Below are 26,613 nucleotides of genomic sequence, written 5' to 3' on the forward strand. Positions count from 1 at the left end.
TTTGGATTAGAGAAGCCTGGAGGTTGCTCCATGAAAATTTTTTCTGAGATATCTCCATGGAGAAAAGCATTGTTGACGTCCAATTGTTGAATTTTCCATTGCTGAGACAAAGCAATTGAGAGAATTATTCTTATTGTCCCTGGTTTGACGACAGGGCTAAATGTTTCCAAGTAATCAACTCCTTCCTGTTGATTATATCCCTTGGCTACAAGTCTAGCCTTACATCTCTCAACAGTGCCATCAGATTTGAGTTTCACCTTAAAAACCCATTTGGCCCCTATTACATGTGCACCAGGTGGACATGGCACCAGATCCCAGGTGGCATTATGAGCTAAAGCAGTAAGCTCATTGGCCATTGCTTGTCTCCATGAAGGATCCTTAATGGCTTGTGTGTAACAAGTCGGTTCAATAGGTTTATCAGATGCAACATAAAGCTGATGATGTGGGAATTCTTTTGGTTTTAAAAATTTTGTTTTTGTTCTGGTAAGCATATGATGAGAAGTAGAAGATGATGCATGGTTTTCTGAAGAATTGTTCAAAGGAGGAGGGGTAGCAGAAGGAGATGCATCAGATTGTGGTGGAGGTTGAGGTTGTGACTGAGCTGTAGGTTCTTGTTGTGTCTGTGGTGGTGGTGTTAGCTGTGAAGTAGTAGGTTGTGCCGGAATTTGAGGATCTGACTGAGTAGTATGACCCTGTAGAAGACGTACAGATGTAAGAATTGGAGGTGTGTTTGAAGATGATGCAGAAGCAATTACATCAGGTTCAGAGAAGGGAAATGAATTTTCATCAAAAGTGACATGTCTGGAAATGTAGAGTCTATTTGTTTTCAATTCCAGACAATAGTACCCCTTGTGAATAAATGAATATCCTAGAAAAACACACCTTTCAGCTCTTGGCTCAAGTTTATGGTTATTATATGGTCTAAGTAAAGGGTAGCATGCACAACCCAAAACATGTAACATGTTATAGTCAGGTTTTCCCTTGAAAAGTTTCTCAAAAGGTGATGTTTCACCAGTTGGCATAGATGGAAGCATGTTGATCACATAAACCATGCTTTCAAAAATATAATCCCAGAATTGAAGGGGAATAGATCCATGACTCATGTTGGCAAGTCTAAGTTCTACTACATGCCTGTGTTTCCTTTCAACCAAACCGTTTTGCTCAGGTGTATAAGGGCAGGAAACTTGAAAAGAAATTTCAGGAAATTGCCTCATAATTGGTTTAAATTATGATCCTCCATCACATTGAAACACTTTTATTGTACAATCCAACAAATTCTCAACCTTCTGTTTGAACTGAACAAAGATATTAGGTATATCAGACTTGGATGCACAGGTGTACAACCAGCTAAATCTAGAGTATTCATCTATGAACTGAATGTAGTATCTATGCCCTTTCTTGGAAAGCACAAGAGCTGGACCCCACAGATCTGAGTGAACCACCTCAAGAGGTTTTGTAGCAGCAGAAGATGAAGGCTGAAAGGGAAGCTTATGAGCTTTTGCCTTGTGACAGTCTGAACAGAAAGAAACAGTAGAAGAAGACTTGGAGGTAATGAGAGAAGCCTTCTGAAGTTTATGCTGGACAGGAAAAGAGCAGTGACCCAGCCTACAGTGCCACAGATCTGGTGAAGAGTGAGTTGCTTGAAAGACTTGTTGTTTGTGAACTGGTTGAAGTTTGTAAAGACCTCTATGCAAGATGCCATGCAGCAGAATCTGCTGTGTTGCCTTGTCCTTGACAAAACATGAGTCAGATACAAATTCAACAGTAACATTATTATCAGAGGTCAATTGCGAAACACTCAATAAATTTTTTGTCATGTCAGGCACATGTAAGACGTTTTTGAGTTGAAGTGATTGAAAATAGGTTGGCAAAAGAGCAGAACCTTTGTGTGCAATTTGAAGCCCTTTACCGTTGCCAATATGCACAGCCTCTGGACCATAGTAGGGATAAGCATTGCTAAGGGCATTAAGGTCATTTGTCACATGTGTAGAGGCACCGGAGTCTATGTAGTAGGCAGAGGAGGAATCAAGTGTACAAGTTGGTTGTGCCATAAGAGCTTGATGTGAAGGTTGTTGTGAAGAATTGGGGAATGTAGAGTCTGAGTTGGTAGAAGTTGGAGAGGTGTAATGGATGTCAAACCGATGGTAACAATTGAGAGCACTATGCCCCCATTTTGTACAGATTTGACATTGAATGTCTGTGTCAGCAGAAGAATTGGTGTTACGGCCTCTACCTCTCCCCTTTTGGTAGTTGTTCCTGCCTCGACCTTGTCCTCTACCCCTACCATTATTCTGAGATTTGAAACTAGTTGCATAGTAGACAGAGTTGTCAGAGTTGTCAGTGTTACCTGATTCTGACTTAGTTGTGAGGTGAACAGTAGAGGTTGTAGAGGATCTTAGATTTGTAAGAAGGCGAGCTTCATGAGCAAGAAGAAGTGTGCTGAACTCAGTCATGGAAGGAGTTGAAGCTCTCATGGATAATGCAGTGACGAAATTCTCGAAATCAGATCCAAGACCCTGAGCGATATACATCACAAGCTCAGAATCTGGTACATCAGTACCAATACTCCTCAATCGATCTGCAAGATTCTGGATCTTGTTGAGAAATTCAGCACAAGTGGATCCACCTTTCTTCATCATCTGCAATTGAAGCTTTAGATCCAAGATCTTCGCCATAGATTGAGACGAATGGAGATGGTTGAGAGTGTTCCAGACCTCGGCTGATGTCTGACATCTCGCAATTTGAGAGAGAATTGAAGGAGAAATGGAGCTGAACAGCCATGCTAGAATCAATTGATCCTGTTGAATCCATAATTCATGCTCAGGATTCAGAGAATTTTTGTCATTTGTACCTGAAACCAACGGATCTGGAGCGGATCTTGATCCATCAAGAAATCCGATAAGGCCATGGCCTCTTAAAACAGGATAGACTTGAGATTTCCAGAGAAGGAAATTCTCATTGTCGAGTGTGGTGTGAATATGATGTGAAAATTGTATAGGAGCAGTCGATCTGACTGAGAGAGCAAGAGGAGTCGATGAATTCGCCATTGACGATGAGTGCGAGCTCTTTTCAGGGCTCTGATACCATAATAGAGTTTAGAGAGAAAGAGATGATTGGGAAATTTTCATTTCATTTCACACAATTAGAGTACAGAGAGGGATCGCTATTTATAAGCTTCAGATTACAACTGTCAACACATCTCAGCCACACATTTGTAACAGACTGCATTTAATGCATACAGTAGAAATAACTGCCTATCTAACTAACTTCAGTTTCAGCGTATGCGTCTGAATGTTCTCTGTTAGAGCAGCTACTGGATGCGTCCATTGTTCCAGAATTGGTTGCTTTATCAAGGGGGTTAACAATACGGTAGTAGTTGCAACTAACCAATCCACAGATTTAGCTTACTTAGGTCTATCTGATTAGGTTGAGATATCACAAAATTGACCTTTGTTTTCTCAACTACTCAAAACTTTTGTGATTCAAAACCTTAGCCAGCAGTAATTGAGAACTTATAGTTACCAACCACTAATTAACAATTGTGAGCACTAAGCATTTCATCAAATACCTTATTGCTTCATTAATAGATAACTATGCATGTGATCACCAAGTCTCTAACTTAAAACTCTACAGCTGGAATCCCAATTTCAAGTACAATTGATAGATGTTCATTGAATTGATCATCTACTACCACACCTCTATTATTTTACCCCAATTCAGTAGAATAATCTAATACTGCAACTGCTGGAAGGAAGGAATTTTCTTGCATAAAAAACAAGCCTTTCAGTTTGTCAGTAGATGGTAAATCACCAATAAGACCTTGGCATCCATTTTAGAATCCAAGATCTATGCACTGGTCCAGTTGTTGTTGAGCAGCTATAAATCAGACCCCTACCAAACTCTCCTCTCTCCTTGAAAGAAAGTTGGCAACAAGTAGTTGACAACTTTCCTTCCTTATGCTGAGAGGAAAAAAAAAGGCTTAATTCTAGAGTGATAAAAAACTCAAGCAACATTAAACAATCATGGACATGCATTTGGGATGTAGAGGGACCATAGATCTAGTTAATTGGACTCCCATCAATTTATTGCTTTCACTTTGGGCATGATGATCAAAAGATGTGATCTTGAGTAATTCAATGCCCTTCTTTTTTAACAAAATAAATGTATAGATGGTCAATAATGTTAGGTTTGAGCTGTTATTCTTTAGTCCTACGACTCTCGCCGATATGACACATGTGTTTTAATATTATGTAGTATCAGAGTTGGATTTTCTTTCTCGCTGTATTATGTCAAATTTTTAAATTTACCTTATCTGAAATAAAAAGTTTACCGATCGAGCTTCTTGTAAAATATACTAAATTTGTGCTAATTCATACATATATACATATATATCTTAGTTAGATGCAATAAATCACTTTTATTCAACTTGAAAGATTCTCTTATAGCTTAAAGGAAGGTTGTGTTCTGATCAATAGGGTGTCCTTCTTGTCTCTGTGTAAGAATGGGAAATGGAGAAATGAAGCCTTTTGGGAGAATAAGAACAAGAAGTAGCTTATTCCTTTGTCATGAGAATTTGAAAATTATTGAATTGACAAAAACTTGATTGATCGTAGCAGCACAATGATTGATGTTCTTTTATTAATGACCTGAAAAGGTTTACATGGGTTCTGCTATGTATGTCTTGATATCTATGCCAGTGTTCTTTATGATATATTTCCGATAATAATGACCAACATTCATTAAATAATCAGTATCTGAGTAGCGATTTAAAATGTTTTCAAGTCTCCAACTATGAGTATCAATCATCATCCACACACTAGATAACAAGCAATCGTACCTACTCGAGTAAGTAATGCAATTCTATTTTTCTTTTTTGAAGTTCATACACACCTACTCTGGTCAAAAACCATGAACAAATTAAGAAGACAGTCCTGGTTGCTGTCTTAGTAAGAAGTATTACTTCTATGACATAATCTCTTTCTTTCCGTGCGCCAAAACTTTGAGTCAAATAAATTAATCCCCACGACTCACAAATCTTTGACATCCAGTGAGCAATGTGGGTAGGTGGGAGAGAAACCCCCCACTAAGTAACAAAAGCAGGGGCCATAGTTAACTGGACTTGTTCAAGGGTTGGCATAGTTGAATTCTTGTTTGCAGGCTGGTGCCCAATTTGCCACAAGTGTTTGGTCTCCAATGCCCTCCACCAACTACACTCCAATAAGAGTCTCAAACCATTTGTTGGCAACTTGGCATGGAGATAATAAAACAGACACACTACTCTCTCTCTCTCTCTCTCTCTCTCTCTCTCTCTCTCTCTCTCTCTCTCTCTCTCTCTCTCTCTCTCTATATATATATATATATATCTATCTATTGGCATGGCACTTCATTTGTTCCACACTTCCACTTCCACCCTTTACCAAACAAGCCACGTGTTGGAACATATATATTCCAGTGAGTCTTCTCCTGCCCTTCTCGTTTATGAGCTTATTGAGGTCTATATTTATAAAGAAAGCAATAGACTAGAATTCATTATAGCTCAAGATTACAAACCACCTCCAAAGGAGGTGTATTGGTCTTATGAATTACAGCAAGTTATGTACACATTAATGAGACATATATGAATAAGCTTTTGTATATACACATCACATAACAATAGACAATAAAAAGTGAGATATAAAAAATATACGATAAACATTTTTTTTTAGATTTTTTTATTTTTGAAAGAAGAATGTATTCTCTATTTCTCAGCAGCAGTTAATTTGTTAAATTTAATGCAAATGTATTTTTGAGATAATAAAAGAAAAATGTATGGATCAAATGTTAAATAATTAGATGGTAACATATGAACAATACTAAAATCAAATGTTTATGGTGTTTTGATAAAATTTCTATAATTTAGATAGGAGCTAAACAAGGTTTAAACTCAAGATTTCTAGAAGATCAGACTCTGACATCTTGTTAGATAACTAATTGATCTAAAACTTAATCATGAAAAGAAAAAAAATTAAGATTGCAGTTGAGATAGAGTTAGATGAGCTTGTGGAAGAGAAGGTGGTAGGTAAGAATAATGTGGCAAGCTTTAGTCCGCTTGTTTCACCAACCAATCTCTCTCTCTCTCTCTCTCTCTCTCTCTCTCTCTCTATATATATATATATATATATATACATGCAGACTTTTTTATAAGGTGATCCACTCATCCACCACATGAGAGCTATTATTTTCCACTTGTTTCCAAGACCATCACCAAATATGTAGTAGTTTGGTAGATACATACATATACATTGGATTGGATAAAATCGAACATGTTTCAAAGTGTTAGGTCGCAATAAATAGCACGCAAATTTCTTACAACACAACGTAACTCGGAGAGAAGGATTATATTATGCCATCACTTTTTCTTTAAATTTTATTTTTAAACGTGATAAGATTAGTATTCTTGTTTTCTTATATATTTTCTTTACATTGTTGTTATTTAGCTAAAACATACTCAATCCTAGGGTGTCGAAAAAGGTCGCAAACTTAATTTTCAAGCTCTTTTAATAAATAAGTTGAGCTTGAGCTCGAGCTTAACTTTGACTTACTCAAGCTTAATAAATTATATATGTATATATAGTAGTCTATTTTGTAAAAGGTTAGGAGTGTTGGTGCACCGGTGGATAGGCTTGAGCTAGCATTTACAAGTTCGACTAGAGCTTGAGCTTACCTACTACAATTTCAAGTCGAGCCAACCTTGGCTTGCTTGAGCTTGACTTATTTACACCCTATTCATCTTAGTAGTCAATAATTTGAGTTGTTAAATAATTTGCTTGTGTTGTACATGAATCTCTAAATTCCTGGGAAAAAGTAATACACCTAACATTCGAAGAAGTGTTTGGTGAAATGCCAGAACAAACCAAGTTATCTCTATCCATGGAAAACAAGGAGTTCTTCTGTGTAAGGTAACCTATTGCTATCTTAATGGTGATTGAAGTATACAACCTTGTTGCCATGTTTAAAATAAATTATATTAGCAAGAGAAGCTGCTTTTTAAGTTTTAGGATCATCATCCATAGTATTGCAATCATGTGGTAGTTTGGAGGCCCGATTACTCGACAAAGTAGAAAGCTTAGCTCTTTGTTTAATTCATATATATATATATATATATATAAATTTTTTTTTATAATAATAGTTAAATATTATAATAATTTATTCTAAATATAAATATTATTTATCAAAATTATATCTTATACTACGCACTAATTTAATTACCAATTTTTTTAATATCTATTTCATAATTTATCTTATATCAAACCAAAGGTACTTAAAAGGACACAACTTTTTTCCTATTTTTAACTTTATATTATATTAAAAATAATTATTACATAAATACAGGTGAACATAAAACTAATTAAAATAAAAATCTTATTCTAAAAATAACAAATAAAAATATTTATGTAGAATAAACACTAAAATTGTGAATAAGAAAAATCTCATAATTTTTCTTAAAAATGAGTACAATAGAGGTTGCATTAATTTTAGCACATGCAATCAATTAAGAAGTCCAACCCAATTTGACCAATTTTTTGGAATTAGTAGCGTTTCATGAATGCAACCATCATCCTTCCCTAATTAATATGCCTCTCATCTACATAGAACTCCTTAATATTTCTTGTCTAACAAATGGACCATCGTAATCGATAATTAACACATTTTATCTTCTCCCACATGCTTTAAATTCGAATTTAATTGAGATATTGGTTTAACTAAAATAAGGTACTTGAATTTAAGGTTGACAATTCTTTAACTCGACATGATAATCTGACATGAAATTAAAAGTTTTAAAGCAGTTTGGATTTAATATAATCTAGTTCATCGACTTACATTAGTTATAACTCAGATCACTCTCGTTTATAATTTGAATAAAATAATTTATATAAATTCAAAGTAACACGATTTGAAAGAAAAAAAGAGAGAGGCCCAAATAAGGATCAAGTGGCCCATTATGACAAGTCCAGCTTGTGGTGCATACATCACCTTAATCTCTCCTTAATCAACTTTCGCTTTAGATTTCCTTTTAATTAACCAACTACATCTCGAATCCTTCAACCTAGTGGTTTGATCAAGCCACGGTAAAGGACAAAGAATGCAAGATGGAATCCAAGAACATAGAATATAATCTTATGCGAGGCCGAATAAAAGAAAACAAAATGGTATACACAACACCCACAGTTCATTCGTAAGAGAAGCAGCCAAATAGTATTTTAGCCTCTATTTGTACAACATATCCACTAAGAAGCAACTGCTTCTTTCAACTAATCAGGACTAGAATTCCAAAGATTGAAAGTAACCACATCATAAGCAGTCTCACTCACCAATTAATGCATAATATTATATACATAAAGATATGAGGATTTCCACCGACTACTTTGGTGGTGGGGGTGGTTGTGGTTGGGCCATGGGTGGTGGGGCCGGGGGCCCATAGAATCGTTGGCCCTGCCACATGGATCGGCCACGGCCGCGGCCGAATAGATAGCAAGCAACGGCGGCGATGGCCACCAGGATAAGGAACAACGGCAGAGATATCACCAGTACATATCCCATATCCTCTTCCTCTTGTAGGACCACGTTAAGAGTCGTATAACTTTTCCCTGCAGGAACACCATTAGATAGATGCAAACTATTCGCAACAGGGAGGAGTATTTTGGATCATGGGAGAGAAAAGAGGGGATGAGGGGAGGATTGGATTACAGACTTACAGTTGACCTTATTGAACTTTTTTCTTATTCATATAAACCCCCTGATGAGTAGCATGCATAAAGTCCTATCGGGGTTTTTATCTTTTTATTAACTTTTATGGATAACGGAAGGGAAATCGAGATGGAATAAAGCATAATCGTACCTCTGATGGCCGGAATTCGGATAAAGCTCTGATAGTCGTAAAGTCGTAACCTTTCTTTCTATTCTTCTGCAAGGGTTCTCATTCTATTTGCCGATAGCGAGAGAGTAAAGTGGATTTGTATTGTCTTTTAAAGTCCGCCACGTGTAAACTATTCATGTGGTACTTTGCCTTCAGGTATATATATATATAGTATCTCCCCGTGTAAACTGTTTATGTCGACAAATTGCTGCATGCTATTCTTTAAGAAAGATTATTAAATTAAGTGGGTTAAAACATATAGATTTGTAAATTATGAAAATAAAGTTTATAAATTAAGTGGGTTAAAATATATAGAGGACCAAATATAAAATCACCCATCACTCCGCACTCAAGTACCTGCATCACCATACGATACCTATATGAATTTCCTCAACTTACTTCAGATCATTATTGTGACAAACTTCTGAATGGGGGAGAAACAAACTCTCTAAGCAGTTTGAGTTAATCAAATGGCAGCCTCTTCCCATCAGGATGGCCTAAAGTCAATTCAGATCGGTCTTTTGACGCTTTGATGCATCAAGGTGAAGCTGGCTGGGTCGCTAGAGGCGGAAGCAGACAATTGCTCTTCAAGCAGCAATGGCTCGTGGTTTCCAGAAGGCTATCGTTGAGGTTGACTCCGAAGAATTCGTGGAGATTTTATCCAAAACAACTGATCCTTCTTAGTAGATTGCTCGCTCTGTACAAGATTGTCATAGTTTTTTGAGTTTATTTGTTGATTACAATGTGATGCATATCTATAGGCAATGTTACACGGTTGCCAATGGACTGCCAACATAGGCCATGCGTCAGAAAATTGGGACATGCCACAAAGCTAAGGAGAACCTTAGCGTATCATGGTGGTTCCTACTTTTTACTTTGTACCAGAGGACTTCTTCGAAAGCTGGCGTTTGTACCGCTTGAGGACTGAGACCACATTCTCCTTCCCCTTAGGGAAGGCAACATCACCTGCCGCAGTTCCAGCTTGGCCCCTGCGCCGAGATATAGCAGCTTCGACACCCTTTAGCATTTGCAGGATGAGGTCTGCAGTTGTGCAGTGGCTCCTGCTTAGCCTTCCTAAGATCAGCTTGAACTCTTCAGCAGTCATGTTTGGGTGGTCAAGGCACTTGCATGGGACAATTCGACGGCGATGTTTCAAGAATGCAGGAATAAGTATTCCCTGCATCACATGTTCACATATTATCAATGGAAGGCAATAAGTATGGTCACTGTGTAACTTTACATCAAATAAGGTTGCATATGAGATTGTATATAAAGTACTACAGAAAAAAAAAAACTACAGTTAGCTCCTATTTATTGTAGACCCTGATTGTCAATTTTTCAATTTTTTGGTTCAGATTTGAGTTTGTATTCCCAAGCAGATACCTGGATACTATGAGACACGGCCAGTTTCAGCTAATGACGACATTTACATGTAACTTGGTTTGACTTCTTCCAGACAAATATTTTGAGTGTAATATCATGTAAGCAAATATTTTCTACGATAGGTTCTCTCAGCTTCCAAGGTTGTTACTTCCTGAATCACGTTTGCAAACAATGGACAAACCATGCCATAACAAGTTCACATATTCGACACAGTTGCATGCCTACGAACATTTTTCCATATTCTTCATTATCTCCTTGAATGAGAGAATCTAGATATCCTTATGTGACATTAAAAAGAAAACTCTGGATTCTTCACCATTTAAGAGAAAGAAACTAATTCAGATTTTGCTACTGCTGACAACATAAAAATTACTTCTAAAACAGAGAATGGCAGTACTTTAGTCAAGCCTTTGGAGCTAAGACAGAGTTATGCTGTACATGTTTACCTGCAGGCGATTGAGAACATAGGTATACCTGCCCCAAAGCTCTGGCCGGTTCTCTACATGCAGAAGTTCTAAAATTCGGCAAATGCACCAAATTCCAAAGCTAACAATCAAATCAGCATGCCAAACGCAGCCTTCTCCAAAGCCAGGAATTGAGGAGCAGAGCTTGCTCACTTCTTCCTCAATGCCCATTTGGGCTTGATTCACTTTGCAACTGCACTCCCCATTTTTAAATCTCTCAGCGGCAGCTATCAAATTTATTAGCTCTTCATCATAACCACCTTTGCGAGTGAATAACCAATCAGATCCCTCTAGATTTAAGAGCTTTCCAATGCAACCTCTAAAAGAGTGCAGTACCAAGGCTTCTGATTCTATGTAGGAAAAGATAATGTTTGAAGTGGAAGGTTTTATGAATACTCCCGGTTCCCCACATTTACTAGGTAAACTTTTTGTCACAAATTTCCCCTCGAATAATTGAGGAGCCCATAAAGGTTTAGAGTCTGGTATCGGGTTAACAGCCTGATAAAAGTGGCTTTTATTTTCTTCTGATTGATAAGGATGATTGCATGCCACTTCCTTAACTTCAGACTTTAAGACAGAAATATTCAGATTTTTAGATTGTTCATTTGCCAATTTATCTAAAGATAAAATTGCACCTGAGAAATCATCTGATTGCCCACCTCTTTCATCCATACAAGAATGCATTATCATTTTCCTCGATGCTGAAAAGTTCACTTGCATGGTAGCATCATAGCTCGTTGACCTCGTCAGGCATTCTGATCTAGTCTCTGTATTACATGAGTTATTGCGAAAACATCCACTTCCTGTCATTTCTGCTTTGACAGATGTGGAGGATACCTCTAACTCTAAGTCCAAATCAAATAACATGTCTGCTCTAATGATCTTTGCTTTCTCTGTCAGATGCCCATGCGAGTCAAACAAATGTCCCCAGAACTCATCAAGAAAAAATGCTAAATGGCGTCGTCCAGAACGAGTCAGTCCAATTGTTGCCGTGCTATTCTTGCTCCCAACACCTGCATCATTACATTTTATTTTGGCACTATTAAAAGATGCATGTGCCTTGAATGTTGACGTACATGGATACTTAAGAGGCTTACAAGTATAATTAACCGTCGTCATCCTTCTTGTCCTGCATAACCACTTCTGATTCCCTGACTAGTTTTGTTTCATTGCTCAGAACAATATCTCGATTAGCAAGAGGACCAATAGAGAGCTCATCTTGCAATTCCAGCGATTTCAAATTAAAAATGGATTGTGTTTTCTCTGGACAGAGTGCCTGACAGATACAAGCATAGGTAGAAGTTAGAAAAGAAGAAGGTTCCTTAGTTACTAATTCAGAACCAACAAAGTGTATGTTTATCAAGATTGACCACCATAAATGATTTATTAGATCGGATCTCCATACAAGTCCTCGACCTTTCTTTGTTTAAAGAATTCTGTCATGGTCATACCATGGTTTAAAGTTTTGTCCAAAACAGAGACATTTCGCTAAAATATTTGGCATTTCGGTCTCTATCCAATCTGAAACTAGCATCCAATTTTTCTAAGCTGGATTTGATAAACCGAAACATTTTGTTTTTTTAACCAAGCTGAAACCAACCAAAACCAAAACCAGAACTTCAGATTATGGGTCATACATATGACTTCTTTTTCTACCCTTGGATACCTCAGCACAATCATTTTGCATGCCTGAATTGCAAATCTGCATATATGTCCTACCGCTTGCTGACATTGTAGATTTCAGTGCCAAACAAAATGAGAAGCTCAAGGATGTGAAAACTTAAACAAGGAGGACAAGAATAGAATAGGGTAGTGCTGTCAGCTGATCATATCCAGCAACAATTTTTGAATAACAATGACAGAAAAATCATGACTCTTGTCATAATCAGTGCATGATAGACAAGACAGAAAAGAAATTTCTGTACATATTGACATTTTAAAGTGTCCATCTTAAAACTTGATGATGAGTTAAGTAGAAGGGTATACTGAGATACTGGAACGATATCTGAAGCTTTCACTATAAGATGATGGATCCAATTAGGTAGGTCGACAAACCATTAAATGTCGAATTAGGGCAGTAACTAGGCCAGAGATGAAGAGAACAGACAAAGAAAAATCTTCAAGGAAACAAACAAAAGGAATCAAAGCCAATTTTTAGATGTAGACATGTAGTAAAACTATCTATGCTACACGCATCGAAATTTTAACTCCTATTTTCAACTAGTTAGCCTTGAAAGAAATCCAAAAGATAGGGAAAGATGAATGTGCAGAAACCAGGTATATGATACTTCTTAAAAAATAAACTCAATTGCTTAAGTGAAATTGATTTTAGACTAAACTTTGTAGGTAATTTCTGATTTTTTGACCCATATCTTCTAGGACAATGATAAGAGCATGCTTCTTTCCTCTTCTAAATGGTGATTGCATCGAAACCATTTGACTCAAGGAGTGGGGAGTAATATGGGATAGTTAGATAATTCTTATCATGGCTCATCGTTTATAAGATCGTCTCTGAAGGACAAAAGGGCAGTAGACCTTATGTATAAAACTTCCCTAATATACCTAGTTATAGAACAAAACTAGAAAATAGATAAAAGGTCAAAAACCCTAAGATCCAAGACTATAAAGTTATCAAAATGGATATAACAATAAGAAAAAAAGAAGAAGAGATCTTTCATGATGTATTACCTCAAAGCTGCCATCTTTTCGCTTCCATCTACAATTTTTCTCCGCAATTATTCTCTTCAAGCAGTTAAAGATCAAGAGGGCAAAAGAACAAAGAATGGCAAGAGAATAAAACTTGTGAGAGCCCAAAAGAGGACGGTTTCCAAAGATGTGCTCCATTACTTCTCTCCTTCTGTAACGCATGACCCGCAGAAGAAAAATGGCACGAGGAAGAGCAAACTCACTCATTTAAAAGTTCTCGTCGATCCAACTTCATCTCCGTTTACTAAAATCTCGCACTAGACCCCATGGGGGCTGTAGATATAAATCAGAAAATGAAAAAGAAGAAGAAAAACACCTGAGATTTTGCAATTTTGTGCCAAAGGGGATGTCTTTTTTTTGCACATATCACCCTATAAGTTCGAAAATTTACTGTTGGAAGGCTGATTTACTCGTCTTTTTTTAAAGAGAAACCCCGTTAGACAGTACAATTAAGCTTCCGCATTCTGTTAACAACTTAATATAAATGAGTTAGATAAGAGAGAGAGCGAGTGGACACAAGTCTCACAAATCAAGTCTTTCACTTAGCTATCATCGACACTATAAGAAAAAACAAGAAGATGCCTGAAAAATTAGGGCATGAAACAAGGAAACACAATTTAATATTCCTAGGTTTCTCCTGAGAGATGATGTATGATTACAGCATCGCAAGAAATCCAAAACCTCTGTTGTAATAGAAGATACTGAGAGACTATGAGCCATCGCATCCCATGATCTATGTTATTGATCATGGCGGTATGCTGCCTTCGGTGGCGAAACTTCCATTGAGCATGATTTTAGTCTTCAGATAGCTGAGAGAAGAAAATTATAGCCAATCAGTATATGTAAAACTAAAACAATAAAGGATAACAATTTACATGTTCTCTTTGTGATTGCATATTCTTGAGTTTTATTACTGCCTTAGAAGATGATACTCTGAAGTATAGAAATTGAAATCTAGATAGCTGAAATGAAACATCAATTGCGTAGATAAAACATCCAAAAGATCTAAATTTGGAGACAGATTCACCTTCCATAGAACCCACTTGCAAATTGGGAGCCATTGTAGCATATGAACCAAAGTAAAACAAGCATCAGCATATCTACTGAAGTTAAGAAACCTCAAATATAGCATAAGATGCAATTAAGACTCGCTGAATTAGAACTCTTTGGAACTTAGATAATCAGAAACGAAGTAATAAACCCAAATGGAGATATTGAGGAAGGATACTAAAGAGGCAGCGCTCCCACCAATCGAGCATGTATAGCCCCATGGTGACGTTGTAAAGATGAATCTTTCGGCTGACCCAATTCATCTCTTGCCTCTAATTCTCGAAAACCCAAACCAAAACCCCTTGTCTGATCCAGAGGAAGAGGAACGTCGTTATAAATAGAGGAGAGAAGAAGGAAAGTCAAAATTTTCTATGTAGCTTTTAAGAAACGAAGAAGACCCTTTCAAATGATGCGAGGGGAAAATTCCAGGGTGAGAACAAACATGACACCAGATTTCAAACCCTCTCCGGTTTCGTGGCCACATGTCAACCAGGAGGAGCTAGTGACGGCGTCCCGAATCCGTCTTGAGAGCTGACAGTTACATTTAAAGCAACACTTTGGTCATAGTCAAAGATTCATGAAGAGGCAAGAGCTACATATGGACTTTGGCGACATTTGAATGATGCTGATACCAATCAATTCTAGTAGAGTTAGATAGATATCTTGCTCATAACTAAGGAGGTCATGAGTTTAATTTTAACCCCAAATAATATTATAGAAAAATTGTTTAGTGGTTGGTGGTTGATAGTTTTGTGGCTTAGCTCGATTCGGTTGATGGTTCGACAGTGCGGTTAGCTTGGAAGAACAACTTGACAACCTAACAGCTTGGAGTAGGTCTCGGCGGCGTTTAATTCGAAGCAATTATTCGGCGATATATATGGCTTTGAAGCTTAGACTAGACAGCTAAATGCTCGGTGAGGTCTAAAATACTTCCTCTATATTTAGGGAGGGTTAGCTCTTTATCCAGTTCATATCTAGCCTTCGAGCTCATAAATAATAAAATAAAAAAAAACCTTGAATGATGTTGATCTGAACATATACCTTTAGATCTCGCTATTTCCTCAAAGTTAGATGCTTCTCGATCAATTGCCTCCTCCTGATCACCTCCAATGAGAGGAGTTGAGCCGAATGCAGTGCATCATTCCAGCCATGATATGGGATCAGGCTAAGGTCATGGATTTGATTCAGACCCTGGACTGCTGGACATCGTGAAGACTTTCGGATTAAATTTGGTTCCGGTCTGAGTTTAATAGAACCACTGATGCTAAGTGTTAGACCTCTTGCTGCAAATTGTGAGATTTTTTAAAATTATTTTTTGTTTTCATCTTTGTATCAGACTTAAAAATATATATTAAGAATGAATGATATCTCTGGCAATTTTCCTGGAAAAAAAGAATCATTTGACTTGAATGCTTGTGAATTTAACCGGCCCGAGGATATTGGAATAACAATTTGGCTCATTAAGGTGAACAGAAGATATCTAGATTTTGTTAATTGATCATCTGGAATTTGAAATAAGCGCATCTGCAGCCAGTCTAATGGCCAAGAGAAACTACTTTAGTTGCATATATACACGTAAAAAGGAAAGCATAAACAGCAATTAATTCAACATTTTTTGTCCGAGAAGCCACTAATTGTAGATAGTAGACTGCTAAGACCAAAGCTTTGTGAAGCCATTAGAAAATCCTATGCTAGCAAGGAGATAGACTTGGATATTGTTGCATATGCTGCTATAATAAATAGAAACTGATGGTTAGAATAGCTAGACATTTTTTACGTTCCAGTATGAGAGAGTGGATCCTCCATTCCCTCTAGAAGAGCAATAGTTTTCCCATGAGCGCGCTTTCACAGTGGGAGAGAAAGAAGGATTTAATTACCTCGATAAATATTATTATTCCAAGTAGATATTGACTTGCCATCACCTCCCATCCAACGAGCAAACCTCCTCACCTTGTTCCTTAATTCTATAATAAACATGTTAAAGTAGAACATGGCCTCGGCATCCAACACATACTTTGAACGAGCTGCGTGGGATTGAAATATAGTGCTGAGTGTCTTGCACAACACATTTGTTGGCCCAGAGGATTGGGATCGGTAGTCGGATTCACGGGCTGTTGTCCAACGCGACTCTAGTTACACTATATCCATCTTCAAAGTTGGCCCAATCGTGCAAGCTATATTCGCAAGACGACCAGTAAAACTAAGCTCATAATATATACGCTAGACTCGAGTTGGAGTCTGGCGGAATGCATACCAATTGGGCCCAAATAAGCGATTGCTTGTGGAGAAGTGCTCAATAGGTTCATATAACTAGTTTGCAATTCTATAGATCTATACTTCTTTGCTTTCATAATTAATGATGCAAGCCAGCTGGGAATATTTCTATTTAATAAAATTTGCCTACGGGTGGCTCCGAGTATATGCCTCAACTAACGAAAGACTTTGTTATTTTAATCAATCTGCACCCGTTGTGGTTAGGACTAACTATGTAAGCAGTGACTCTGCCTTTCTTCTTAAGAAAAAGAAGTAGTTTGCATTAAATTTTCAAACAAAATAAGTTGGCAAATATTTCAAAGCCTAGTTGTGCTAAATTATCTTTGATGCTTGGAAGGCTTATTTAGTGGAGAGTTTTCCACCTTTAATTGCTCCATACGCAAGCTAACCTCATTGAGTCATTAGGGTTAGTTGGTGAACTCCATATATATAAGGAAGCAAATAATTTAGCCTATCAAATCTAATTATTACCTGAAAACCTTATCAAAAACACTAATGTTTCGCCTTTATTATCACTCACACCTTATCATATTTTAATTTTATTCAATTATCTTTGAAGTTAAAAATTAAATTACCTAAAATACTTCTCATTTGATATTTAGAATCTGATTGCCATATTAGTTTTACTTTAACAATTAAAAATTTACTCAAATATATTGAAGTCATTTTACATATATATATATATATATATACATGGTCTATGACAAGGTATGAACACTGATAAAGATAAAACATAGAATATCTTTGATAAAATTCTCTAATTCAAATAAGTCAAGGCAAAGCAAAGGTCAACATAACATATAGACTGCTCAAATAAACTCCTAAAATTTTCCACACCCATTAATTTGTACACCAAGTCAAACTCTTATCTTTGAAGCAATATCATGTAATTCATGTTGCAAAGTCCATTTATCTCATCCTCTCAACTAATTTTAGTTAGAGTGGGTGGCTAATATGTTTTTGCTTAACTAGAATAGCTTATCAACTCGATAATTATTCTTTAAAAGATAAAATAAAAATTATACTCTTGGATTCTTAATATATCTTAAAATAAAGTCAATTGGTTTCCACATATCCCATCTATGAGAGCATCTTCTTGGCGTACATCCTTTTCAATTATTTATGGGAAACTTAGCTAGAAAGAGAGAAGTCTTGCATTGGATATACTTGCACACCTCGATATAACACTAGAATACGACTTCTACTTGTACTATTTCCACCATTAAAGACTAAAAACAAACTCCTTCCTCAGAATATTCCGAGAAAGATAGCTAAGAGATTGTTAGACACAAAGCAAAGCAATTGATTTTAAATAGGTTTGATTCGAAGTTAAGAAAAGCTCTTCTTTTTCTTCTTTTCCCTATTTTTAAAGCTCATGTCATAGGAAGGGTGGTAATCGATATTAAAAAAAGAGAAATTTTTTATATAACACTCTGTATTTTTATTATCTTTTTTTTATTAATTACATCTCGATCACCCTATTTTCGTAGGGTGTGCTAAAAAGAGTTTTAGTTAGGGTCGGACTAGATGAAAAGAAATTAAAAAGTAATTTTGTAATTTAATTAGTAGAATTATATAAACCAAAATATTACAGTGCTATATAAAAATTATAGAATAAAATAAAGTGTCAGATTATAAAATTCTTAAAGATAGAATGATAATAATAATAAAATATAAGGTGAGAATCGATAATTTTCTTATCAAAAAAAAAGAAAGTGAAAATATATTTTACTCCCGGTAGTAGTTAGTACAATATTTAAAATGTCTTTCTAAATTTTTTATTTCTTTCGCCGAACTCTCTTATAGTTTTAATTTATATGAAATCATTAGTTTATTTATTTAATTAGTTACTGTAAAATAATAAAGGAATTTTGGTATTTTATTACATAATAACTAAAATCTATCGGGCAAACTTAGAATCATAAAGGAGGAGCCACTTTTTCTGAATTTTGAGTTATAAATTATATTTTCCCCAAAATATGTGCTAGTGGCAAATCCGTAATTCCAATCAAGAACCGGCTCGGGTTCGAGAATCGAAGTCGTTAAACAATCGAGACCGAAGTTTTGGCGGTTATAATGTGGAAGCCTGCTCTTTGCCGGGGCGGAGTTTTCCATCTTCCTCCTCACTTCTTTTGACATTTCCACAGAAGCCCACCTGCCTCCTCCTCTTCTTCTTGTTCTTGTTCTTGTTGTTCTTCTTCTCCTCCTCTTTTAATCTCTCATCGATCTCGATTTCATGCTGTTTTGGATCGGCGGAGATGGGTGTCGTGAGCACTGTTTTGGGTATCATCGGTTTTGGATTTGGCCTTCCGATTGGGATCTTGGTGGGCTATTTCATCTTCATATACTTCCGGCCCAGAGATGTTGTTACGGTGAGATTACCCATTTGTTATTTTCGATTAGAATCTTTCTGAAAATCGTAGCTCTATGGGTGTTAGAAAGAACCCAGAAAGATTTTTGGTGTTTTTGATGGAATGTGATTGAAATATAATTAAACTTCATCTTCTCTGTCTTTTGGTGGTGGTGTTGGTTCTCTTTTTTTATTGGTCGATAATTTTTTGAATCAATTGATTGTTGTTTGATCGGTTGTGAGGTTTTGCTTGTTGAATATGGCTTCGTGATAAGACAGACTGTCCTCTTAGGGTTATTGCTAATTTATTGTTATGAGTCATTATTCGTTTCTCAGCTATGGGATTACTGATGCCTATTGATTATAATTTGGAATTTTCCAAATTAAAATCGACGCATTTATAATGGTGGGGCTGCATGCGTTTTCTGGCCAAAGGCACTTGTCATTGACTTACAGATAAATTTATACTGTGATTTAGACACCTTTGTGAACTGTACTGATTTCGATATTGTCCCATACAAGTAGTCTTTTTTTTTTTTCCCTTTGCATTCTTGTTAATTTGCTGAGACTAAAGATTAGTCAATCATTCTACTCATAGAACTAGTTACTTGCTTATGGATATGAACCAATGATATAGTCATATGCTAATATTTGTTGGTTTTTGTTTTCCTTGTGACTAACTTTTGCAGGATCCGATTATTAGACCCCTGCAGGAGTTAGATTCAAAGACATTATATAAACTTCTAACTGAGATTCCACTGTGGGTGAAGAATCCTGATTATGATCGAGTGAGTTCCATTTGTCATAGCTTATCTTTTCCAAATACAGATTCCTCAAAACACTGTACCAACTGCAGTGTTTTTTAGCATAAGCTAATTAACTAATTATTTATACTCTTCATTTACTTCTGCAGGTTGATTGGCTCAATAAATTTATTTTTGATATGTGGCCTTACTTGGATAAGGTTTTCTCAAACTCCATATGGGTTTTCTGGCACATGCATATTTGCACTTATGTTGTTGCTTAGTAGATTACATGTTCTCTAGCATTTATTTGGATTGACAAATACTTTACCTAGTTTCCATTGCCATAATATCCCCTTTTTTTTTTCTTTTTGGTATTACAGGCAATATGCAATACGATAAAAAACACAATAGAGCTAATATTTGCTCAATATGTTGGGAAATATGGGATACAATCAATCGAATTTGACCATCTAACACTTGGTACTCTTCCACCTGTTATTCAAGGTTTGTGTTCCTGATTTGGAAGTACATCTATTTAACTTGTGATTGCTTCGGCAGTGAAAGGTTTCCCTACATAAGGATGTCAACAATTGCATGTTTGATGTTCACTCTTTCAGAGATGTTGTTGAGGGATATAACAGATAGTTATACAGATAAGTGTACATGTTTTGCCTTGGATAAATAAATGAGGGGCATGCAATCATGTAATAAACTTATTGGCAATTCAGTTTAAGTTCAAATATATCTTTACTAATAATGAAATATATGTTTGAATGATAGATCTATACCCAAGGTATGACACTAATTAGTTATAACAAACACCAAAAGTGAAACCAATTACCAAGTAGAAAGCTATTGAAGATTTATGAATTAGAACAAGTAATTATGAGTTCAGTTTGAAAGATGTACCTACTTAAGTAAAGACATGAATCTTTAATCAGAAAAAAGAAGAGAAAGACATGAATTAAGACTAGAATAATTTTATAATGTTAGATGCATCTAACTCAAAAGGCTCTAAGTTTTATCTCTCAATATTTGTCAACGTTTAAATGATCCCTTCTCTTTAAGGAGACACGCTTAGTCATCTAGGGTGGTAAAAATCTACAAGATTTTTGGTTGACCAGCTTGGCAACTAAATTCTGACTCATTACATAAATCACCTAATTGATTTTTGAATATCACAATTTCCAAGTAAGTTTTAAAAGTATGAAAGACATCTATTTATTATTGACATACAACTTTACTTTTAGAATTCAAAGTCAGTTCTTTTCTGAACATGTTAAACTCACTTAAACCTAACTCTGTTATTTCTATGCAATTATATTAAACCTAACTCTGTTATTTCTATGCAATTATATTAAACCTAAATCTATTATTTCTATGCAATTATATTTTCATCTATTGCATGTCTAAGCAAATTACCGTGCTGCAAATTGAAGATTAGAGCAGATAAAATTTTGGCATGGTAAATTGTTCGCACATGTATATTTACTAGTAATTTGAGATTGTTGATTAACAGGTGTTAAGGTGTATGAAGTTCAAGGAAAGGAGCTAGTTATTGAGCCTGCAGTTCGATGGGCAAGCACCACAAATATCATTGTGGTTTTTAAGTTATTCTGTTTGAAAGTGCCAGTGCAGGTTGGATGTGATTTAAGTCATTGTAAGTGATCAAACATGTCACATTTGCTAATATAGAGCTGTGGTGTTTCCAGCTAACAGATTTACAAATATCATTGGCACCACGTGTCACTTTAAAGCCACTTGTGCCAAGCTTTCCATGCTTTTCGAACTTGAGTATATCACTGATGGAAAAGGTAATTGAATCATTTTCTGGCAGAAATATTTAATATGAATATATGATGTTTCATTAATATTTCCTGACTTCATTTATATTATTTCAGCCATTTTTTGACTGTGGATTCAAATTTTTGGGTGGAGATATCATGGCAATACCTGGCTTGTATCAGTTTATTCAGGTCTAATTTGTTATCGAATTCTGTTTTGGTTGAATTGGACTTCAAATTTCCTAGCAAATGAAAATGGAGTAGAAGTTATGCTGTATCATTAATGATAAAACTAGTTTAATGGATTATGATAATGACTTTTGAAGTTGGGATAGTACTATATTTTCTTCAGATTTCAATGTATGTTCTCTTATAATGTCCTTTGGACCTGTTGTTCATGGAACTTATTTGTGCGTAACTGCATACTGCATATAGCTTCCCTCATGTATGGTGACTCATGATTATAATCTTAATACTGCACATTTGGTCTGTTTTAAAGTGGGGACAGAGGCAAAAGAAAGGAAAGGTTGTTAAGTGCAGACGAGAGCTAAAGTGAACCCATGTTTTGCATCTTACAGAATTTTTTTTCCATGTTCTTAGATGTCTAGTGTTTGGCTAAGAACCAAACAAATTTTTTTTTTCATGCTCCTATTGAAGTCTGAAGAAGGAATCATTACATTGTAGTTTTTTTCTGGAGTTGATAGAGAGCAGGGGTACATTTCAATATATAGAGTAGATTAATCTATTGGGCCAATTAATTTGGATATCTGACCTTCCTTTTTCTTTCTTCCAAGTGTTTTTTTTTGAAATAAACCTTTCTGATCATAGGATTCACTATCTTCATGTCTTATAAAGTATTCATATGTCATTGTACTGGAAATGATGTTATTCTTTAGGTTGTCATGAGAAGATAATACTTTCGGAACTCAGTATACCCATGTCTGGATAACCATGAGAACACATACTCCCTTTGAATTGAATATCAGTTAACGTGAGTAGTTGCAATTGAGAATTATTCAGTCTGGTTCAATTTCTTGCACTGATATGATACAGTAACTATAGGTGAAAACTTTGATCTATTTTTTCCAAGAAAAACAATATATTCCTGAAAAATTCATATTTATACATCTGGTACTTTTGATCACTGAATAAAAAATTCATTTCAGATCTTATAGGCTTTTGTGTTTTGAGAACAACTTTTGCCAATTTTATTCCTGACTGATAGTTTCTAGTGATGATGTCAGAAAGAGGATCTTCGCTAGCTCTTCCTAATTTTTATTTCATGTGCACCTTCCTTTCTGACTCTTTTCTGTTGTTCTTTTCATGGTCTCAAAAGGTAGTATATAGATGAGATGTTATCCTTCTTATATTACCCATGATGCATTTTATGCATTATCCTTTCTTGTGTGGATGGATTATGGATTATGACAATTCACTTTCATATTGTGCTAGTCTTAACATTCTTGACCTTTAAACTACTGATCGAATTGGCTTACTTATTTTAGTTTAACTAGGAGTCAAATATCATGTCATCTTCTCTGCCATCATTAAATTTTCCCTCTACCACTGTCATCAATTTTCTGCTTTTAGTATTTTCCACGAAAGTCTGCCTCTTAGCCAAGGAAGGGGAATCTACATGAACTAGCAAAGTTGCGACATAGTTTGAACTTTGAAGTTCTTGGCTTATGCATGTAGGTGAAATAGATTCTTTTCCATGATTCTTCAGAATATTTTGATGGTATTTGGTATTAAAGTAACTGATTCTCATGATATTGTTCCATGACAGGATAGAGTTGCGGCAGAAATTTCAATTCTCTATCATTGGCCTAAAGTCCTAGAAGTACCTATTCTAGATGATTCTAGGTGAGGTTCCACAATAATGTCTCTGATGGAAATTTATATACTATTTGTTCTGCTATATTTCTAGTATGAAATTCTTCTATGCATAACTACTACTGTCAGAGAAAATAAGTTTATGATAAGTTCATTTTAATTGCCTTATAACTTTCAGTTTCATACTCGTGTAGACTATATTCTTGCTCATTACAGTGTGTAGGACATTTGACCAATGAGAGGTTGTTCTCCATTATAAAGATCATGTCTTTTAGTTGTCGGTGGGCTTTAAATTTATGCTTCTCACATGGATTAGTTTTCAATCTACTCATCATCGTATGCCTTGATGTCCTCTTTTTGTAGTGGAGCTACAAAGAAACCTGTTGGCATATTACATGTGAAGATCATTCGGGCACTGAATCTCCTTAAGATGGATTTCCTTGGTAAATCTGATCCATATGTCAAATTCAGTTTGAGTGGTGAGAGATTACCGTCAAACAAAACCTCAATAAAGATGAGTAATCTGAATCCTGAATGGAATGAACAGTTTAAGCTTATCGTGAAAGATCCTGAGACTCAAGTTCTTGAGCTTCATGTCTACGACTGGGAAAAGGTTTAGCTTCCTGTAGGCATCTTGCCTTCTTTCATTTATTTTCCTTTAAGTTATTATTTGAAATGTTGAACAAGCATACATGATGTAAGCTTTCCTGATATTTGATTTAGATAACCTGAATAATGAAGTCTTTTTCTACCTGTACATGTTTATATTGTTTTTGCTAGATACCCTTAATGCATTACCTACCAAGGACTAAATGGTGTTCATAATTTTAACATTTTTTGTGTCTTCACAGGTGAAGATGCATGATAAGTTGGGCATGCAAGTAGTTCCTCTTCGGTTGCTTACTCCTCATGAGACTAAGTCCTTTACCCTTGATCTTCTTAAAAATCTGAATCCAAACGATCCACATAATAAGAAGAACAGAGGAAAGCTTGTAGTTGAGTTGACATTTGATCCTTTTAAAGAGGAGAATGGCAGGTTCAGTGGAATTCTAAATGGAGACAGCAATGTGAATAGCATTAAACAGGATTACCCCGATATATCATCTAATGGCGGGGTATTGTTGGTGACAATAGAGGGTGCTGAAGATGTAGAAGGCAAGCATCACAATAATCCATATGCCGTTGTTATATTTAGAGGAGAAAAGAAGAAAACTAAGGTGCACTTCCATTCATTTGTGTTAATAAACCAATTGATACTTATGCTGCATTTTGAACTTCTTAAATTTGCTTTTTTTTATAGAAGAGGTATAGTGACTATTCTTTGAAATAGTAATCACTGTTCAAAGATACATTATACCAAACCAGATTTTCCTGATCTAATATCTTGAAGAGATCATCACTATTAGTTCCCCTACAGGTGCAGAAAATATAGAGAAATAACTTCTCTCAAAGACTTGAAATTTGAAAATAAGGAAAGAATTTGCATATAAAAAGTTGGGATGAAATTTTAATTTTGGTGCACCACCTTAAGTCCAAATATGATATATTTTCTGGGCAACAATTTTTAGAATACTTACTGTTTCTTTGATAGTACAATCACATTTTAGTTTTGACATAAATCTTGAAGGATTCATTCTTATGTCTAATAAGTTTGTGCTACCTAGTTCAGACTCGAGTATTCTGTTCAGAAGATTTGATTGTTCCTCTTCTTATAAAAATTATGCTTATTTTTTGGAGATAATTTTTTTAAAATTTTTTTTTGTTAGGCTATTTCTGCAGTTCTATGATGTTTTTCTATGCCATTTGTAACTTCTCCAAGTTTCCGTCATGAACGTACACACAGACAGTAGCTTCCCATCTGTAAAGCATGTTTTTTGGTTACTTCAAGATATCTTCTCATTTGCTACATACTTTATTTGTGTTTCTACATCATTTGTTTGTTACTTGGATTAAACCTAAACATTACCTTAGCTGTTTGCATACTGTTTCTCAACTGGCAATAGTTGCGTCCTGCCAACTTGTGATCTTTTTGATTTTGCTTGTCAACTTCTAAAGGTATAATTTTCAGGTTATCAAGAAAAGCAGGGCCCCAAGATGGAACGAAGAGTTCCAATTCATGTTAGAAGAGGCCCCTATGGATGATAAGATTCATATCGAAGTCATGAGCAGACGAAGAGGTTTCAGCTTTCACACTACGGTCAGGACATTGTCAGATATCTGTTTTTTTCTCTCTTTCCGTTCCTTCGACTTATTATTTTTATGCCTTTTGGTTTATCATAGGAATCACTTGGGTATGTAGATATCAGATTGTCAGATGTTGTGAATAATGGACGCATTAACGAAAGATACCATTTAATAAACTCGAGGAACGGAATGATGCAGGTTGAGATTAAATGGGTCACTGTGTGATGCTTTTTTTCCTGAGCAAGAAAACGGCCCTTTCTTTGATGTTACAACAATATTTATTGTACATTCATTAGTGGCAAAAATATTGAAGAAATCATTGTACAGCAGAGAAATGTTTACTTTCATAATCATATGAGCTTAGTTTGTATTATGCTTCAAATAGAGGAAATCTATGGAGCCATTCTAATAAGAGCATATGTGTCATCTTACTCTTTTGATTTCCGATTTGGTTCTGACAGTGATGATGTATATATATTGGGGTACTACTCATATTGTTGGAAATATGTAATCATTTGAGTCGTTACTCATTAGACATTTCCTATAGCCTTCGGGAATAACCTGAGCTTTGCTTTTATGGGAACCAAGTTCCTACAAGTAAATGTTACCAAAGTAGATAAACCGTGTGCCTCATCAAACTTTTAGTGCCTTTTTGTTTGTAATTGTCGGTGTAGCCTTCAAGTGGTTGCACCTTAGAGGCTTAGACTCCTTGAACAATTATTCATTTTTCAAATTGATTTTATTTATTTATTTCTTTCTTTCTTGTGATACTTTGACCACTTTCAACTGTCTTTTTTCTTAGTTACCATATCAATTTTTGTCGCTATATAATATTTTCTTTTTACGTGGACAAGAAATGTTGGATAGTTGAAGGAGTTAAAATATTACAAATAATAAATAGGAGGGACTAGGTGAAAATAAGCAACAGTTCATAGATCTAAGT

The 26,613-nt window shown here is 35.6% G+C and overlaps 2 protein-coding genes across 4 annotated transcripts; one reads left to right on the plus strand and one right to left on the minus strand.

Moving 5' to 3' along the window:
- Window positions 1–8,039: 8,039 nt before the first annotated feature.
- LOC140763883 (protein ETHYLENE-INSENSITIVE 2-like) lies at window positions 8,040–14,197 on the minus strand. Its single transcript, XM_073102258.1, has 5 exons — window positions 13,432–14,197; window positions 11,841–12,019; window positions 10,726–11,756; window positions 8,879–10,073; window positions 8,040–8,627 (listed from the first exon to the last, which is right to left on the minus strand). Exons 2-4 carry the CDS (start codon window positions 11,860–11,862, stop codon window positions 9,768–9,770), a joined length of 1,359 nt encoding a protein of 452 aa, XP_072958359.1. The 5' UTR covers window positions 11,863–12,019; window positions 13,432–14,197; the 3' UTR covers window positions 8,040–8,627; window positions 8,879–9,767.
- A 4,674-nt stretch (window positions 14,198–18,871) lies between these two features.
- LOC140762402 (synaptotagmin-3) lies at window positions 18,872–26,177 on the plus strand. 3 transcript variants are annotated; one of them, XM_073100178.1, is made up of 12 exons: window positions 18,872–19,145; window positions 19,813–19,911; window positions 20,037–20,087; window positions 20,250–20,373; window positions 21,389–21,507; window positions 21,582–21,683; window positions 21,771–21,845; window positions 23,440–23,516; window positions 23,850–24,099; window positions 24,338–24,703; window positions 25,555–25,683; window positions 25,767–26,177. In XM_073100178.1, exons 1-12 carry the CDS (start codon window positions 19,032–19,034, stop codon window positions 25,893–25,895), a joined length of 1,635 nt encoding a protein of 544 aa, XP_072956279.1. In that variant the 5' UTR covers window positions 18,872–19,031; the 3' UTR covers window positions 25,896–26,177. The 3 variants fall into 3 exon arrangements, with proteins under 3 accessions (XP_072956279.1, XP_072956282.1, XP_072956281.1); XM_073100181.1 differs by lacking the exons at window positions 18,872–19,145; window positions 19,813–19,911; window positions 20,037–20,087; ... (1 more) ...; window positions 21,389–21,507; window positions 21,582–21,683 and adding an exon at window positions 23,244–23,344 and having other exon boundaries at window positions 21,810–21,845; window positions 25,767–26,175; XM_073100180.1 differs by lacking the exons at window positions 18,872–19,145; window positions 19,813–19,911; window positions 20,037–20,087; ... (2 more) ...; window positions 21,582–21,683; window positions 21,771–21,845 and adding an exon at window positions 21,868–23,344 and having other exon boundaries at window positions 25,767–26,175.
- Window positions 26,178–26,613: the final 436 nt, after the last annotated feature.

The sequence above is a fragment of the Typha angustifolia genome, chromosome 7 (genome assembly GCF_048772165.1).
Source record: "Typha angustifolia cultivar Huaian chromosome 7, ASM4877216v1, whole genome shotgun sequence".
In the NCBI taxonomy this organism is placed as follows: Eukaryota; Viridiplantae; Streptophyta; class Magnoliopsida; order Poales; family Typhaceae; genus Typha; species Typha angustifolia.

Excerpts from the sequence above, each read along its gene's own strand:
- LOC140763883 (XM_073102258.1), bottom strand. The coding sequence starts at position 11,862 with ATGACGACGGTTAATTATACTT. Across the intron at positions 11,757-11,840 it reads GACGACGGTTAATTATACTT|GTGTTGGGAGCAAGAATAGC; the intron begins GTAAGCCTCTTA and ends GTAATGATGCAG. Across the intron at positions 10,074-10,725 it reads ATGTTCTCAATCGCCTGCAG|GGAATACTTATTCCTGCATT; the intron begins GTAAACATGTAC and ends CATGTGATGCAG.
- LOC140762402 (XM_073100178.1), top strand. The coding sequence starts at position 19,032 with ATGGGTGTCGTGAGCACTGTTTTGGGTATCATCGGTTTTGGATTTGGC. Across the intron at positions 20,088-20,249 it reads TGTGGCCTTACTTGGATAAG|GCAATATGCAATACGATAAA; the intron begins GTTTTCTCAAAC and ends TTGGTATTACAG. Across the intron at positions 24,704-25,554 it reads GAGAAAAGAAGAAAACTAAG|GTTATCAAGAAAAGCAGGGC; the intron begins GTGCACTTCCAT and ends TATAATTTTCAG.